The sequence below is a fragment of the Meriones unguiculatus genome, chromosome 10 (assembly GCF_030254825.1).
Source record: "Meriones unguiculatus strain TT.TT164.6M chromosome 10, Bangor_MerUng_6.1, whole genome shotgun sequence".
Taxonomy (NCBI): Eukaryota; Metazoa; Chordata; class Mammalia; order Rodentia; family Muridae; genus Meriones; species Meriones unguiculatus.
Window position 1 is genome coordinate 112,819,612 of NC_083358.1, and position 15,933 is coordinate 112,835,544.

The 15,933-nt window shown below is 43.8% G+C and overlaps 1 protein-coding gene across 3 annotated transcripts in view; it reads left to right on the forward strand.

Annotated features, from left to right (window-relative positions):
- The window catches only part of Pi4kb (phosphatidylinositol 4-kinase beta), a 32,081-nt gene that overhangs the window by 3,027 nt on the left and 13,121 nt on the right, over positions 1-15,933 (forward strand). The window contains exons 2-4 of one of the 3 annotated variants that reach the window (XM_021648089.2): positions 5,895-6,831; positions 11,473-11,517; positions 15,212-15,439. In XM_021648089.2, coding sequence (XP_021503764.1) covers positions 5,923-6,831; positions 11,473-11,517; positions 15,212-15,439 — 1,182 coding nt within the window. In that variant the 5' untranslated portion in view covers positions 5,895-5,922. The remainder of the gene's footprint in view (positions 1-5,894; positions 6,832-11,472; positions 11,518-15,211; positions 15,440-15,933) is intronic. The other 2 variants (XM_021648090.2, XM_021648091.2) reach the window with 2 other exon arrangements.

A 15,933-nucleotide genomic window follows, 5' to 3' on the forward strand; every position in this document is an offset into this window, starting at 1 on the left:
CTTAAGACATGGAAAGGAATTTCTTTTTTAAGAAAATTTTAATTTTAGGTATATAGCTGTTTTGCCTGCTTATATGTCCATTTACCACATATGTGCCTGTTGTCTGCAGAGGCCAGAAAAGGATGTCTGTTCCCTGGAACTGGGGTTAAAAATTGTTGTAAGCCACCATGTGGGTGCTGGGACTTGAACTCAGGTCCTCTGGAAGAAGAGGCAGTGTGCATAACTGCTGGACCATCACTCTAGCCCCAGTAAGGAACTGTTTTGTTTTGTTTTTTAAGACAGGGCTTCTCTATACAGCCTTGGCTGTCCTGGATTCACTTTGTAGACCAGGCTAGCCTTTAACTCATAGAGATCCGCCTGCCTCTTCCTCCCCATGTGCTGGGATTACAGGAGTGGGCCACCACGCCCTGCTGGCAGGGATCTTAACAGTAGAACAAGCAGCCTGGGATGATAGAGTCCCTTTTAAAGAGAAGCCTGTTTTTAAAAATTACTGTTAAAGTCGTGCACGCACTAGTAACATTCAGTAGTACTGTAGGGTGTTGTGGTCAGATTCACAGTCCTTTCCCTTCATCCCTATGCATGCTCCTGCAGTCAAGGCTACCTCTTTAACTATGTCAGTATACAGTCCTCTGTTATTACCGTAGCTTCACCTAAATGTTTGTGACTATTTCTTGACCCTTTGTTGCAGAAGAGGGTTTGGTCGTAGAGGATTGTGTAAGTAATTTTGACATTATTTTTGTTTCTTCAACCTGACACGTAGCTTTAGCTAATGTATCTGAGCCTTTCTTTTCCATTAACCTGTGGTGGGGTTTGCTGGAGATTGAGCCCAGAGCCCTGCTCATGTTACATAAATTCTCCACTACTGCACTAGACCCTTGGTAGACGACACTTTTGACCCTCTTTTCCATGAACTTTTGATGGATTTCATTTACTACCCACCTCATACAGTAAGATATTGCTAGTTCCTGTATCTTTTTTGTTGATCCATCTCAAAGGATCCTTAAAAGGAAGGGGAATTGAGCTGGTCTGCCTGCTTGGAAGAAAAGCAATAGATCAGATGATCTCTTAAAAGTCATTCTGTGAAAATGCAGGAGCATGGTAAAACACCAGGTTTAAGGTGAAGCAGTTCATATTTATCATGCATGGAAAATATTTGAAGAAGCAATAATGATTGGGGTAAGGGCATTAATTTGGGACTCATTGCCATCTTTCCTGAAAGGCCAGTCCAGTAAGTCTTTTCATGAGACCTCTTTTTATTCAAATCCTGTGCAAACTCTTCATGAAAGTTGTTTGTACAGAATTTTTGAGGTGCTCTGTTGCAGAGAGCCTGGTTAAAAGATAGTGTTCCCTCCAGAATCCTCTGTAGACATAACTGCTCAGGCCCATAAAACACAGTGGCCACCTTCTCTGTCTCTGCAGAAGCTGCTCTGTGCTACTATAACCTGCACCAACCCTGATGCTCAGACTCCTTCTACTATATTAGCTATTTTTCTCATTGCTATCACAAAATACCTGACAAGAGCAGCTTAAGGAGAGTTTATGTTAGCTCACAGTTTGAGATTAGTCCATTACAGTGGATGAAGCATAGTGTCAGCAGTGTGAGGCAGCTGGTTGCATCTCCCTTTGATTCACTCTGGGTCCCCAGCCCATGGAATGGTGCCACCTGTATTTTGAGTCTTCCCACCTCAATTAACCCATGTTTCTATGGTGACTCTAAACCCAACGAAGCTGATTTAAGATCATGCCTACCTTGCCCAGTTCCATGGGGCACAGTTGTCAACAATTTTTTTTCCCCAGCCCCACCTTAGGCTGCTAGGTTTGAACAAGGAGGCCTCTTCTTTTTCCCTTCTCTCAGTCTGAAAGAGAGTTTAGACACCCATTGTGTAGAGCTTCAGCTGTGTGAATGCTGCGGCTTGCAGAGGAAGAGTGATAATTACAGACTTAATTTCTCCTTTTTTTTTTTTGTTTCTTCATTTTAATCCTTTTATTTTCTTCAGAATAGTCAGTGCTCCAAGCTTTATTTTCATTGCATTTAAAGATGAAGAAGAAATGTTGAACATCATATTTGAATTAGACTTTGGAGAATCTGTTGTTTCCATTATTTGTGTGTATGTGTCTGCCCATATATGTTTATTTGTGTGTGTGCACATGCATGTGGAGGCTAGAAGACAACTTCAAATGTTGTTTATCAGATGCTGGCCAACAACTTTTTAAAAAGAGTTCCTTAGCTTGTAGTTGGCTAAGTAAGATAGCCTGTCTGGTCAATGCCAGGGATCTGCCTGTTTATTTTCCCAGCACTGGGGATCACAAGTGTGTGCTACCATGCTAGGCTTTTTTGACATGGGTTCTAGGGATCAAATTCAGATCCTTGTGCTTGAAGATTGTCCCATCTGAACAATCTTTTCACTTCCTATTTCTATTATCTTAATTGCCAATATGATCTAACCCTATTCCTCCCAATAATCCTTCTCTGTGTCACTTGTCAGTTATTATCTAGTGGTAGAGACGCTTGTATAAAAGAAAACTTGGGCTTATCCACCCTTTTTTTTTTTTTTTTTTTTTTTTTTTGTAATTTTGGGTTTGGTTTATATGTTGTTTTGACAACAGTCTCATGTAACCCAGGCTGGGTTCAACTCACCATGTAGCTGTGGATGACCTTGCCTCTACTACCCAAATGCTGAGACTGCAGGCATGTACCGCCATGCCCTGCTTAAAAGAAAAAAAAAAAAGTATGTATCATTTAGGTATACACATGCCACACCATGCATGTGAAGGTGAGAGGACAACTTTCATGACTTGATTGATTCTGGCTTAGGCCCAAAGGATGGAACTTGGGCCACCAAGCTTCCATGGCAAATGCTCCTACCCGCTGAGCCTATCTCATCTGTCCCATGCCCATCTTTTTCTTCACATGCTGATATCATCAGGTTTCTCGGGCAAGTGGGAGAGTCTGTTCACTGTGGAAATCCTCTGAATGCTGTGATGTGGGGTTCCTTGCTAAGTCCTGGGAGACTGTCTTCTTCTTGCCTATGGGATAAAGGATGATGGTGTCTTTACCTGCCTTCCTGGTGCCAGTATTAAACACAATTCCAATTAATTGGGACAGGAAAATGAATTTCCTGGTGAAGTATAAGACACTCGTGTGTGAGAATGATTGAACTTTATTTCCCTTGGAAGTTTGGGGAATGGTTGTTTTAATGGTGCTGGGGATGAAACACAGGGCTTTGTACATGTTAGGCAAGCATTCTGCTTCTCAGTACCCCTTTAAAATGTTTGCTTTGCTTGTTTTTAGATGATCTCATGTAATCTGGACCTTGAAGTTCCTTCGTAACTGAGGATGACCTTGTGTTCTTGATCCTCCTGCCTCTGACTCTTAGGGATTATAGTTCTGCAGCCCATACCAGAACCCCTTTAAGGTTTTGAAAAACAGACTTTTAGGAGCTCTGTGATTTAGGAGTTTCTGGAATAGGAAAAAAGAAAGAAAGAAAGAAAGAAAGAAAGAAGAGAGAAAGAAAGAAAGAAAGAAAAAGCAAGAAAAGGAAAGAAAGAAAAGATAGAAAGAAAAAGAAAGGATGAGTCAGGCTTATACATATTGAGAAAGAGTCAGTGGAATTGGATTGTTTTAAGTTAGAAAGCCTAGAAAGTTGAAGTCTCAGTTGAATTAAAGTGACCATGAGAGTGTCCTACAGAGGTGTGGCAGGGAGTGATTAATGCTTCTTTATTATTCCTGTGCAACCCACAGTTGCAGTTACAGGCAGATGCATGTAGGCAGCCATGCTGGTTCTACTGCTCAGAGGCATTGCCCAATTCTGGGAGAGAGTGATGTGAAGGAATGCCACCTTCTTACCTACTAATACCAAGCCCAGACTTCATCAGAAGGTGCAGAGGTACATTTCCTGCTTGACAGAGTAGGGAGAAAGATAAACTAAAGTATTCGTTTTTGTTGGTATCTGAGAATAGAAGAGTTTCCCATCTGTCTTTCTGCAAATCTTTGGTAGTAGCTGCTAGGGAGACAGGGAGCTGGACTCTGTGATATTGGACAAATGAAGGCAATGGAAGGAAGGTGGTAGGAAGCAGGGCTTCTGCAGCTGGAGGTGGAGTGCATGGGTGACACTCATGAAGCCCTGGATTCAGCTCCTGTCCCTGCTTAAGCAGGCATAGTGGTCCATGCCTCTCACCCTAGCAAGTAAAGCAGAAGGTCAGCAGTTTAAGATCATCCTCCACTGAGTAGTGAGTTCAAGTCTAGCTGGAAATGCACAAGATCCTGTCTGGGGGAAAAAGTGAATAAAAGTTCTTCAGAATGACAAAAAACAAAAAACAGACAAAAAACCATACTGAACACCCTTTTCTTACCTACCCACCCAAAGTATAGATCTAGTATAGTTCTAGCCTCATTAGAACAAAGGATGTCACTAACACAAATTACTTACTTTCTAATTCTACAAAAGCCTCTCCCTTCTTCTAAGGAGTACATTAGATGCTTTCTTTGCTTGTTTGGGAAGCAGAGTCTACTGATGGCTATGGCCGGATTCTGAAGCCAGGATCACCTGACACAGTATTCTAGACTTATTCTCCCAGTCTGGATCACTCTGACCCCTTCTTCTTTTTGTTGATTCTCCTAGTCTGGTTTGGTGACACTCTGAAGGCAGCTCTTGGAGGCAGTGGCCTTTATCAGCCCCATCCAGAGAGTTCCTAGTATGCCCCCGCCGTTTTTTGTTTTGTTTTGTTGTATTTTAGAAATTATAGACCCATGAGTTCTGATTTCTTTTTGCCTTCTAGTTCCTATAGTGTATACATGATAGCATGGAAAGTAGTAAGGGAAAGTTGTAGGTAAAGGTGGTCATAATTTTTTTCAAGAATCACAAATGACTAATGCAATTCATATCTCTTATAGAATAATAGTATATATGCACACACTGTTTATTAACCTTTTATGGGGTTACAGTTCAGCTAGCGTTGATTACTACTGCATGCCAGGAACTGTGTTAAATCCTTTCATCCACATAAGTTTGTCTTCTATACAGCAGCAACATGAAGTAAGTATTTTTTTCTCCTCCATTTGCAGTTGAGGAAATTGAAACAGAAGATACATGGTGTATTTAAGTATGTATGGCTTATAAACACAGAGCAAGTCTGTGATGTTAGGAACCCAGATGTGGAGAAAATTGCTACAGCTTCTGCAAGGCTGATGATGGCTGTTTTAATGTGTTTTCTATTAAGTGAAATAACCTAGTATGGTTTTTGCTGGCTCCTAGTCCCTGGGTGCTTTGAGTCTGAAAGGAAGAATATCTGTAACCAAAGCTTAGACTGGTAGCTGGTACCCATAATTCTAGTACTTGGAAGGCTGAGACAGGAGGATTGCTGCAAGTTTAAGATCAGCCTGGGCTATAATGTAAGACCGTCTCAGAAGACAATAGTAGCTTTGATAGTAAATAGAAAGGCAGAGGACTTGTGTGTGAAATATGTTATGAATAAGGAGATATAGTTTAAATAAGAAAAGTATCACCACAGGCATTTGAAGGTGACACAGGAAGAACAAGAAAAAAGAATTTAAAGAAAAGAAACTAAGATCTGAGTTGCTCTCCCATATACTGAAAAATTTATAAGACTGTATAAACATATTATACGTAAAACAGCATTTTGCACATATAAGCTAAAAACCAAGGCTGGTTTGAATAAGTACAGAAGGAATGAAGAGTATGCAGTGATCAGAAGTGGTGGTAGTGAGAGCAGATTTCTGTCAATATTACCTCATCTGATGTTGAAGGAATATAGGAAGACAGAAGGAGGAGATGCTTGGGTAGGCTTCATGGTAAAGGGAAGACCTGAATATGACACCACTAACCAGTGTGTGTATGTGTCCCTTTCTGTTCTTTTCTCCCTCCCTCCTCTAGCTTGGAAGCTCGAAGTCTGGCTGTAGCCATGGGAGACATGGTAGTGGAGCCTGCCACCCTGAAGCCAACTTCTGAGCCTACTCCTAGCCCATCAGGGAATAATGGGGGCTCCTTGCTAAGCGTCATCACGGAGGGGGTCGGGGAACTGTCAGTGATTGACCCTGAGGTGGCCCAGAAGGCCTGCCAGGAGGTACTGGAGAAAGTCAAGCTTTTGCATGGAGGTGTAGCCATCTCTAGCAAAGGCACTCGGCTGGAGTTGGTTAATGGGGATGGTGTGGACAATGAGATTCGTTGCCTAGATGATCCACCTACCCAGATTAGGGAGGAAGAAGATGAGATGGGGGCCGCTGTGGCCTCTGGCACAACCAAAGGAGCAAGAAGACGACGACAGAACAACTCAGCCAAGCAATCTTGGCTCCTGAGGCTGTTTGAGTCAAAACTATTTGACATCTCTATGGCCATTTCATACTTGTATAACTCCAAGGAGCCTGGAGTGCAAGCCTACATTGGCAACCGGCTCTTCTGCTTTCGCAATGAGGATGTGGACTTCTATTTGCCCCAGTTGCTTAACATGTATATCCACATGGATGAGGACGTGGGCGATGCCATTAAACCCTACATAGTCCATCGTTGTCGCCAGAGCATCAACTTTTCCCTCCAGTGTGCCCTGTTGCTTGGGGCATATTCTTCAGACATGCACATTTCCACTCAGCGACACTCCCGAGGGACCAAGTTAAGGAAGCTAATCCTCTCAGATGAGCTGAAGCCAGCTCACCGAAAGAGGGAGCTGCCATCTTTGAGCCCAGCCCCTGAAACAGGGCTGTCTCCCTCCAAAAGGACTCACCAACGCTCTAAGTCAGATGCTACAGCCAGCATAAGTCTCAGCAGCAACCTGAAACGAACAGCCAGCAATCCTAAAGTGGAGAATGAGGATGAGGTAAAATTTGGGGGAAGGACAAACGGCAAGGTGTCTGAGGGTTGCATGGAGACAGGATGTCTTATGTGGGGTTACTCTAGTTTCTGTTCTCCCCTCTTTTCATTTCACTGATAAAACATGGAATGTTAGAATGGAAAACGACCTTAGAATTCATGTATTCCAATGTCCTCACTTTACACAGGAAAAATTCAGAGACTAGAGAGATAAAGTGACTTGCCTCAGGTCATCTAGCTAATGGCAAAGCTGATACTCTTGACTTTGTCCAGGGTTGCTTTCACTAAATTGCATTGTCATTCCATTAACCCCATGCTAAGAACTGTGACACAGATGCACTGTGCTTGTTATGCTGCCTAACTGAGATCACAGTAGCCACACCAGGAAAGGTGTGTATGCTCTTTCTGTGTGCTGGGAGAGAGTGGATGCTAACAACATCAGCTCCTTCTCTTGGCTGGCCATTCCTCACAATTCCTTTCCCTCCCCAAAGATCCTGCTTTTTGTTAACCTAGGGTAAGGTTTATTCTCTACCAATGGGGCCTCAACAGCCTACCTTCCTTTGAGGTAAACTAAAAGGGAAGAGAGAAATAGCCCTGGCAAAGTAAATCTGATGCCTAATTGAGGCACGGAGGCTGAGAAAAGGAAGCTCAGCAGCAGCAGGGTATGTAATGTGTGATGCAGAGCAGGAAGTGAGCAGTTGGTAGCTTAGTGCCCCATTCACTATACATCTGGACAGTAGTGGGCAGTGGATAACAAGTTCAGTGGCCTGGTGTCCCAGCCAGACAGTGGTGCTCCAGTCCTCACCTCTGATTCATTGTTGGCAGGTTGTTGTCCTGGTTGCCAGCCAAGCCTAAAAAGGAAGGGATTAGAGAGAGAGAGAGAGAGAGAGAGAGAGAGAGAGAGAGAGAGTTCATACTGTTGGAATGCATATACCCATAGTTGTGGCATCTGGCTCTGTGTGGTATAAACCACCCACATTACTGATATGGTAGAATTTCTTTCAAGTAGAAGGAAGGCAGTGGTTAGAGAAAGAAAAAGTAGTATGCAAGGAGAATTCAGAGCCTGCTCTCTCTGGAAATGCATTTTATTATAATATTTTAATAATACTGAAGCTAAACATGCCAACATTTATTGACCAATGATATGCTGGCCAGCGTGTCAGATAATGTATGTGGAATCCTCACAACAGCTCAAACTGGTGTTATTTTACCAGTGAGGAACAGGGCTTAGAGAAGTTAAATGACTTCTCTAATGTCACTCAATAGTGACTGTTAGACTAGGAACCCCGTCCACAGCTCATGCTCACAGTCATTCAGCTAAGCTTCCTGAGTTACTCCTCATAATCTGCTTCCACAGATCCCAGATGTAAGAGGTCACTGGGGAAGAAGAGCCCAGGGTGTGACAGCCTACACTTCCACATCCATGTACAGACAAAGCCCAAGACATTCTGGGAACTAGAGTGGACTATTTCCATTTCTGTTTAGCTTGTCAGGTTCTAGGAAGGGTGGTGTTTGCTGCGGAGCAAGAAGACTCCTCCAGATTTTGGTGGCACTGAGGTCCTAAAGGGCTTGAGCTTATCTGAAAGCTAGCTCATCTAAGATTAAACTTGGTCAGAGTGAGTGTGTGCATCTGGGAGGGGATTCATTGATGCCTCTTGTCTGGCTTGACCTTTCCCTGTATCTATTTTTTAGTCTGCATCTTAGGACCAGAAAAGCAGAGGCCTTAGGGTTTCTCTTACCCTGTGCTGGTCTGGGGTCCCTCTTCTATGCATCTAACTTCTGCTGCAGGATTATGGATGGCTCTGAGAGGCAGGTATTCTATGAGTGTTTAAATCTCTAGGGTGGGTTCTCCAGTTGCCTTTCTTCCCCACCTGGCTCCTCTTGGGTTACTAGATACAGGAAAGGAAGAAGATAGCACCTCCGTAGACCCTTGTGGGTTATCTGATGCTAACAGAGTGAGGCACTTGAATCCACTGATGCTCCTTGGGAAATGTAAGAGCATGGAGGACAAACAGAGAATATAAACATAAATTCTGCTAGGTTTCTAGACATGGAGACTTCAGCTTAGGTGTTTCTGCCAGTCCTTTTGACATTTTGAAGATGTGTCTATCAACACCTTTGTGCTTGAGGTAGCAAGAGAATTGGTTTTCCTTTTCTTCTTCTAGTGTATGAAACACCCATTCACTAAACAACTAGATGCTATCCTTGTACAGTGTGCAAAGGATGGAGGGTGTAATGCTATTCTTGGACTTGGAACTGATACAGTTTAATATCAGAGCTCTAATATGAGGAGCCAGTTAGTGTGTGTCTTTCTTTATATTAATTTTATTTTATGTGTAAAGGTGTCAGATTCCTTGGAATTGGCATTACAGGCAGTTGTGAGCTGCCATGTGGGTGCTGGGAATTGAAGCTGGGTCCTTTGGAAGAGCCAACAGTGCTTTTAACCACTGAGCGATCTCTCCAGCCTGTGTGTGTGTTTTTCTTGAAAACGTGTGTCCAGAAGCAGTAAAATGAACCACACATTTTTCTAGGTGGACTCTTCTTCACTGGCCAGATCTTACAGAAGTTCTTTTTTTTTTTTTTTTTTTTTTTTTGGTGAGGATTCCTCTATGTTCCCCACAGAGGCATACACGCCCAAGTCCCACAGAGGGTTCCAGCATTGGCTTCTCACATCATGCACACACGCCCACTGCTTCAAAGCAGTTCTTAGCGGCTTCATTTTCCTTCCTATTTGTAGCCAAATGATAAATATTTTGGCATAGAATTGGCAGGGCAGCACTGGAATCAGGAGTGATTCAGGTACCAACCCCTAATCACACCCTCACCTACATAATAACACTCCAAAGACGTTAGCTTTGTCTTTTCAGGACTGTAACCTTTGTACAGAGAAATCTGCTGCATGTCACACTGGAAGCCCTCCCACCCTGATAAGCGTGTGATGTCAGCTATTGGCTTCAGCTTTAGTCCCTGAAGCTGACTCAGTACAAGTGACTCAGGCCTAGGGAGTAGGAGGAGAACAGATCATGATATCCCCCTGCCTGCCTTGAACATTAATGAGTCCACTGGGACCTGTTTGGGAGAGGATCAGCTAGAGGCAATCTCCTGCTGGTATTCTTCCCCAACTAGCTTAAGCGTAGAAGAGTTGTAGTCTTGGTAGGGTGTTTCCAAGTGTGGCTACACCCTGCAAATTCTCTTCTGCCCAGATTCGTAAAGGAAAATCCAAATGTAATGTCTCTATCGAGAACTTCAGTCATAGAATTAAATTAAGCAGGTACTTGAAATGCTAACTATAGAAGTGCAATGCCAGGCTGGAGAGATGGCTCAGAGGTTAAGAGCACTGGCTGCTCATCCAAACGTCCTGAGTTGAATTCCCAGAAACCACATGGTGGTTCATAACCCATCTATAATGAGATCTGGTGCCCTCTTATGGCATGCAGGGGTACATGAAGGCAGAACAGTGTATACATAATAAATAAATAAATCTTAAAAAACAAAAAAAACCAAAAGGAGGTACAGTGCCCATGCCTTCTTGTTCTGGGAATCTCAACACTTTGCTTCTTAGTCCAGCCTTCTTCCCTCCTGTCTTTGTACACATATTCTCCTCTTGCTGCCTGCCTTGGTAGGCTACAGTACGTAGAACCCAGAATGGCCCAGTACATGTATAGTGCTCCACAGTTAGAATGAGCTGCCCCTCGGTTTGTTCCCAAATAATCAGGTGAATACAGGAGAGGGATGATGCAAATTGTAATTTTTTTTGTTTGTTTTTTAAGAAAGACTCTCAGAATGGAGCCTGGGCTAGCCTTGAACTCTTGAACCTTCTGCCTTGGCCTCCCAAGTACTGAGATTACAGGCATGTGTTATTGCACTTAGCTGGGGTGATGTTAGGTTATTGGGTTCTAGACTTTGGGCTGTGATCAAGACTGCTGCTGCCTTGCTAATTAGCTTTCTCAGCTGGATATAGCTAGGATCTAATTGTCCAACATCAGTCAAAAAATGTAATATATTCAGTGTCATGTGGCTGACAGAAAGCCTAAGAAAGTTTGGTAGATATGAGACTGATGCATTTTTTGAGCATTCAGCCCATAGCTGAATTTGTGGGTTTGTGGGTCTGGGATGCCTTTGTCACACTGGTTCAAGGTTGGGATTAGGCTACAGGGCAAAGAGGAGATATGTATACCTGAAAGGTTAGCTTTTCTTGAGATTGCCAAGAAACTAGAGGAATATAGACTTTCTAGTACAAGGGTCATGCAGTTTGTGGTTGACCCCATGAAGAAGGGGTTGGTTGAAAGCATATGAATGAGTGATATGAAAGAAGTGAAACATGGTCAGGCAGTCACTGCACTAGGGATCCAACTCTAGGGTTTTGATCTAACAGGAAAATTTGTTCAGGCAAGAATAGAAGATACAATAGAAAACAGATGTGTCTTGGCCTTAAGCTCTCAAGGTCTGGGCTGGCCTTCCAGCATCCCACAGTGTCTAGACTCTGGGAAGTGGTGGTTCCAGGCTGACCATCTTCCACTAAAGCGGAAAGTAGTAGCTGCACAAGAGGAGCAGTTATGAACCAAGTTGGAGCTAAATTCTTTGCCTTTGTCTCTTTCCCTCTCCCAACCCCATCCCTTCCTCCCCGTGCCCTCTGGCCCTTTCCCAGGAGCTCTCCTCCAGCACCGAGAGTATTGATAATTCATTCAGTTCCGTAAGTGGGGCCAGGCTGGGACTGGGTGGCAGGCTCCCCACATGGCCGCATTTCCTCTCCGTCCCACGTCTTCTATGACCAGTGAAGGCCCCTTTAATTCCAGATTAGTATCTCCCTGCCAGGCTTCTCAGACCTGGAGGCCTTCCCCCTGAGCTTTGTTGCTAGTGCCCTGAGCCCAGGCCCAGACAGGTTCGACTGATCTTTTGCTCAAAGACAGCAGCTGGGATGTTGTGCTGCTTAGCCTTAGCTCCTAGGTCTCTGGAGCAAACAGCTGGGAGAGGTAGAATTTACTCCTGGATTACAGCCAAGGACTACTTGGCAGAACCCTCTAGGATCCCATTTCTCCCACCAAGAAGCCTTTCCCCCTGGCTTCTGCCATCAGCCCATCAAACATTTATTCAGTTTTCTAAGTGTTAGACCCTTGCTGGCTGAGCCAACTCTGAAACAAACAGGAATTGGCCTAAGGGAAAGTTTTACTTTCCCACAACTGGTTTTTAATTTCATTTCTTCCAGGTCTGAGTTCTTTCCTTTCCCCAGCTCACTGCCCAGGATATCCCTTAATCCCTGTCCTCTTTTCTTATTCCCTCTGGACTAACCCCTGACCCTCTGGTCCTAAAGGGTCTTGGACCTTGTTCCTGGGCAAAGACGTGAGAGGAAATGCTGGACCCTCTGGGAGTTTGGATGATTTAAAAAACTTTTTAAACATTTTATTCTTTGTCTACCCAATCTGTTTTCTAGTTTCTGTGCTGACACTCTTTTAATCGTGATCCCTTCTCCTCCCATGTGGCAGAGCCTCTTTTTTGGAGGCCTGGGGTCATATCCAGTATGGTTAGGTAACATAGGGGTCTACAACTGAAAGGTTGATTTCAGCATGGAAAACAATTCTGCTTTTTCTATGACTATGAATTGGTTTGGGTGGAGGGTCCTTGGGACAGTGACCTTTGCCACCTGAGTGGATGGATTCAGGGATCAAGATAAAGGCATGAGTCTTTAGACCTCAATCCCATCCCTTACCCCCAACCCCTCTCTTTCTGGGGTGGAACCCAGGGCCTCATTCTTTTCTTACTGTGTCAGGTCCCCAGGATATTTCTAGGGAATTTTGAAGTCCAGATCCATTTTCTTTTCTTTTTCTCTTTTAACACTGTCCCCGAAGCTTCCCTTCCTCACTACTGTGTAGGGTTCTAAGCCAGCCTATCTCCTCCCATTATGGAGTAGGGTCTGTGAGGTTCCTTTGTACCCTGACTCTATTCCACATGTACAGGTGAACATGGTATTGCCCAGTTCTCAAAAGAAGCTTCTGGATGGGGGAAACTTAACAAGGCCTCACCCCTAGATGAAGAGCTGCAGGCAGTCAGTAGCTGCTGGGAGAGATAGAATCAGTTTTCTCTGGAATGAGCCCCATGATAGGGCTCATTTTCCAGTACTACCTGGCCAGCCTTAAATACTTGCATATATGTGCAATACTAACTGGACTTGGTAAGAGCTGTATAAAACAAGAATAAGGGGCTGGAGAGATGGCTCAGTGTTAAGAGCACTGGTTGCTCTTGTAAAGGACCTGGGTTTGATTGCCAGCACTTACATGATGGTTCACAACCACCTGTATGTAACTTTAGTCTCAGAGGATTGATGCCCTCTTCTTGCTTCCATAGGCACTGCATACACATGGTACATAGACATACGTGCAGGCAGAACACCCCATACACATAAATAATTTCTTAAAAATTTGCCAGGTGTGGTGGTATGTACCCTTAATCCCAGCACTTGGGAGACAGAGGCAGACAGATCTCTGTGAGTTTGAAGTCTAGGCCAGTCAGAGCTACACAGTGAGACCCTGTCTCAAAAACAGAAACAATATCCAAGCCCAGAAGTTTCATCTTTTCTATAATATTGTAACACTATTACAGAAAAGGTGAAAATAAACTTGGTCTTTCTGTTCCCAGTATGTCCAAACTATGAATAAATCTACTTTCAAAAAAATGATTTTTATTATAGAAGAGATCATGAATTCAGAAGGGAGTAGGACATGCATGGGAAGGGTGGAAATGATGTACAGTATACTCAGGTATGAAATGATCAAAACAAACTTTCATTAATAAAAGAAGTCTTTAGTAAAGTTTTGTTCTTAGTCTCAAAAAAGAAAGAAAGAAAACAAAAGGTATTCTTTTTTTCTTCTTTATAGTATAAGCAATGAGGGAAGAAACTCTCAATCAGAAAAATAAGCAAGCTTGGTGTAGTGGCGCACATATTTAATCCCAGCACTGAGAAGGTAGAAGCAGGAGGATTCCTGTAAGTTCAAGGCCAGCCTGGTCTACATAGTGGGTTCCAGGCCAGACAGGGATACTTAGTCAGATGCTCTCTTCAACAACAACAGCAAAACAAAGAAAGGAAGAGAAAATCCTGGCAAATGAAATACTATTCCAATAAAAAGAAGAGCTTGTCCTATATAGCTGAGGAGACATGATGAGATATGGAACTGTGTAATGAATATCTTTGTTTTTGTTTTGGGACAGGGTCTTGGTATGTAGTCCTGGCTTATCTAGTAATCACTAATCCAGGCTGCCCTGGAATTTGTGGCAGTCCTCCTGTGTCAGACTTCCAAGTGCTAGAATGTGGGTCACCATGCCCAGTATATGGGTTTTTGTTTATTTGAGTCAGGTTCTTGCTATATAGCCCAGGCTGGCTTCAAACTTGTGATCTTCCTTGCCTTGACTTTCAAGGCACTAGGATTATAGGTGTACACCAGTCTGCCTAGCTTGATGGCTGTCTCTGATAAAGGCTGTCCCTGTGGTAGACAGGCTTAGACTAATAGACCTTGTCATCATGTCTGTTTGAGTCCATCTTTCTTCCCACCCTACCTTACTCTCCAGACTGACTTTGCCCTTTTTGGCAACTGCTGAAATACCTAGCATGAAGAACCAAGCTTACCACAGGGAACTAAAATGGGGAAGCCTAGTTTCTGAGCAGCAAGGGACCAAGGAGGAGTTGCTAGAGACGGGCCTTCAGAAGGGTCACTGAGAGCTTTCTCCACCTGTGCACACAAATATCCACCTGCCTTTTCTTTTCCCATGGACTATGCCTCATTAATACAGTTTGCTCATCTTCTTCTCATCCTCTGCATGTGCACTTATCCCTTACAAGAATGTGGGGTGGTTGGGGTGTGTGCCATGGAGAACAACAGAAGTCCTGGGATAAAGAGCATCTTCCTTCTTTGAAAGGAAAAATACTGATTCAGGTCCCTTACCCTAGTCTTGTGGGGCCTGGCAGAGCCCCTCTGCACTGATGTAGCCTGAAGGCCAAGGAGAGAAAAGGAATAACCACTTTTGAGATGAGTAAAGTACTTCAGGCATGAACTTTTCTGTCTTGAGGTCCTGGGTGACCTTTCCAGACCTTGTCCTCTTGCCTGCACTAAAGGCTTGGGGCAGTCTTTGAGGACTCAAGTCCAAGGAAAGAGGATTCTATCCCAGTGAGCTGAATTCAGATCATCTGTTAGTATCCAGGAAGTAGCCTTCAGAGAAGGGATGTGTTCTTCCCAATTCAAACTGAAGTAGAGTGGAAACTCCTGCCATGGCCAAAGGAGCTCCTTTTCTGGGGTTCTTTAAATACTGAGGGCCCTGGCCAGGAGCAAATAAGAGGGATAAGTCACTTTTTCCTATGTTTTCTTTATCATCTTTTGTTTAATCTCAACCCTCTGTAGCCTGTCCGGCTGGCCCCTGAGCGAGAATTCATCAAGTCCTTGATGGCAATCGGCAAACGGCTGGCCACACTCCCCACTAAAGAGCAAAAAACACAAAGGCTGATATCAGAGCTCTCCCTGCTTAACCATAAGCTCCCTGCCCGAGTTTGGCTGCCCACAGCTGGATTTGACCACCACGTGGTCCGTGTGCCCCACACACAAGCTGTTGTTCTCAATTCCAAGGATAAGGTAAGTGGACTCTGGCCCAGACTCTCCTCCTCCTCTGACTGCATTCTCATGATTGCTCAAGCTTTGTTCTTTACCAGTATGCTAGGGACCCTTTAGTCTATGGTGCATGTGCTAACTATGAGTCTACCTAATTGTTCTTGTGCTGGTGAGAACCTGAGAACCCTTCTGCCTGACTTCTTGGGTTTTGTTTTTATGGACCAAAGTAGCCTAATAATTTCAGTTTACCTTGTGCCATTCTTAGGGAGAGTGGCTCTTCATCTACTGCTTATCCTCCTTTTGGTATCTCCTAACTTTCAGGCTATCCAGGCACAACCACCATGTGTGTAAATAAAAATTTTTATAAGACTTTTTTTTTTTTTATAAGGGTGGGCAGAAAGAAAAGAACTATGCTCAATTCATACTAGGGAAAGTAAGCTATGTTTGCCTGCTTACTGGAATGATGTCCTCATGGTTCATATTCTCCTCTCAGAGGAAGTACTGAAAATTAGGTTTCT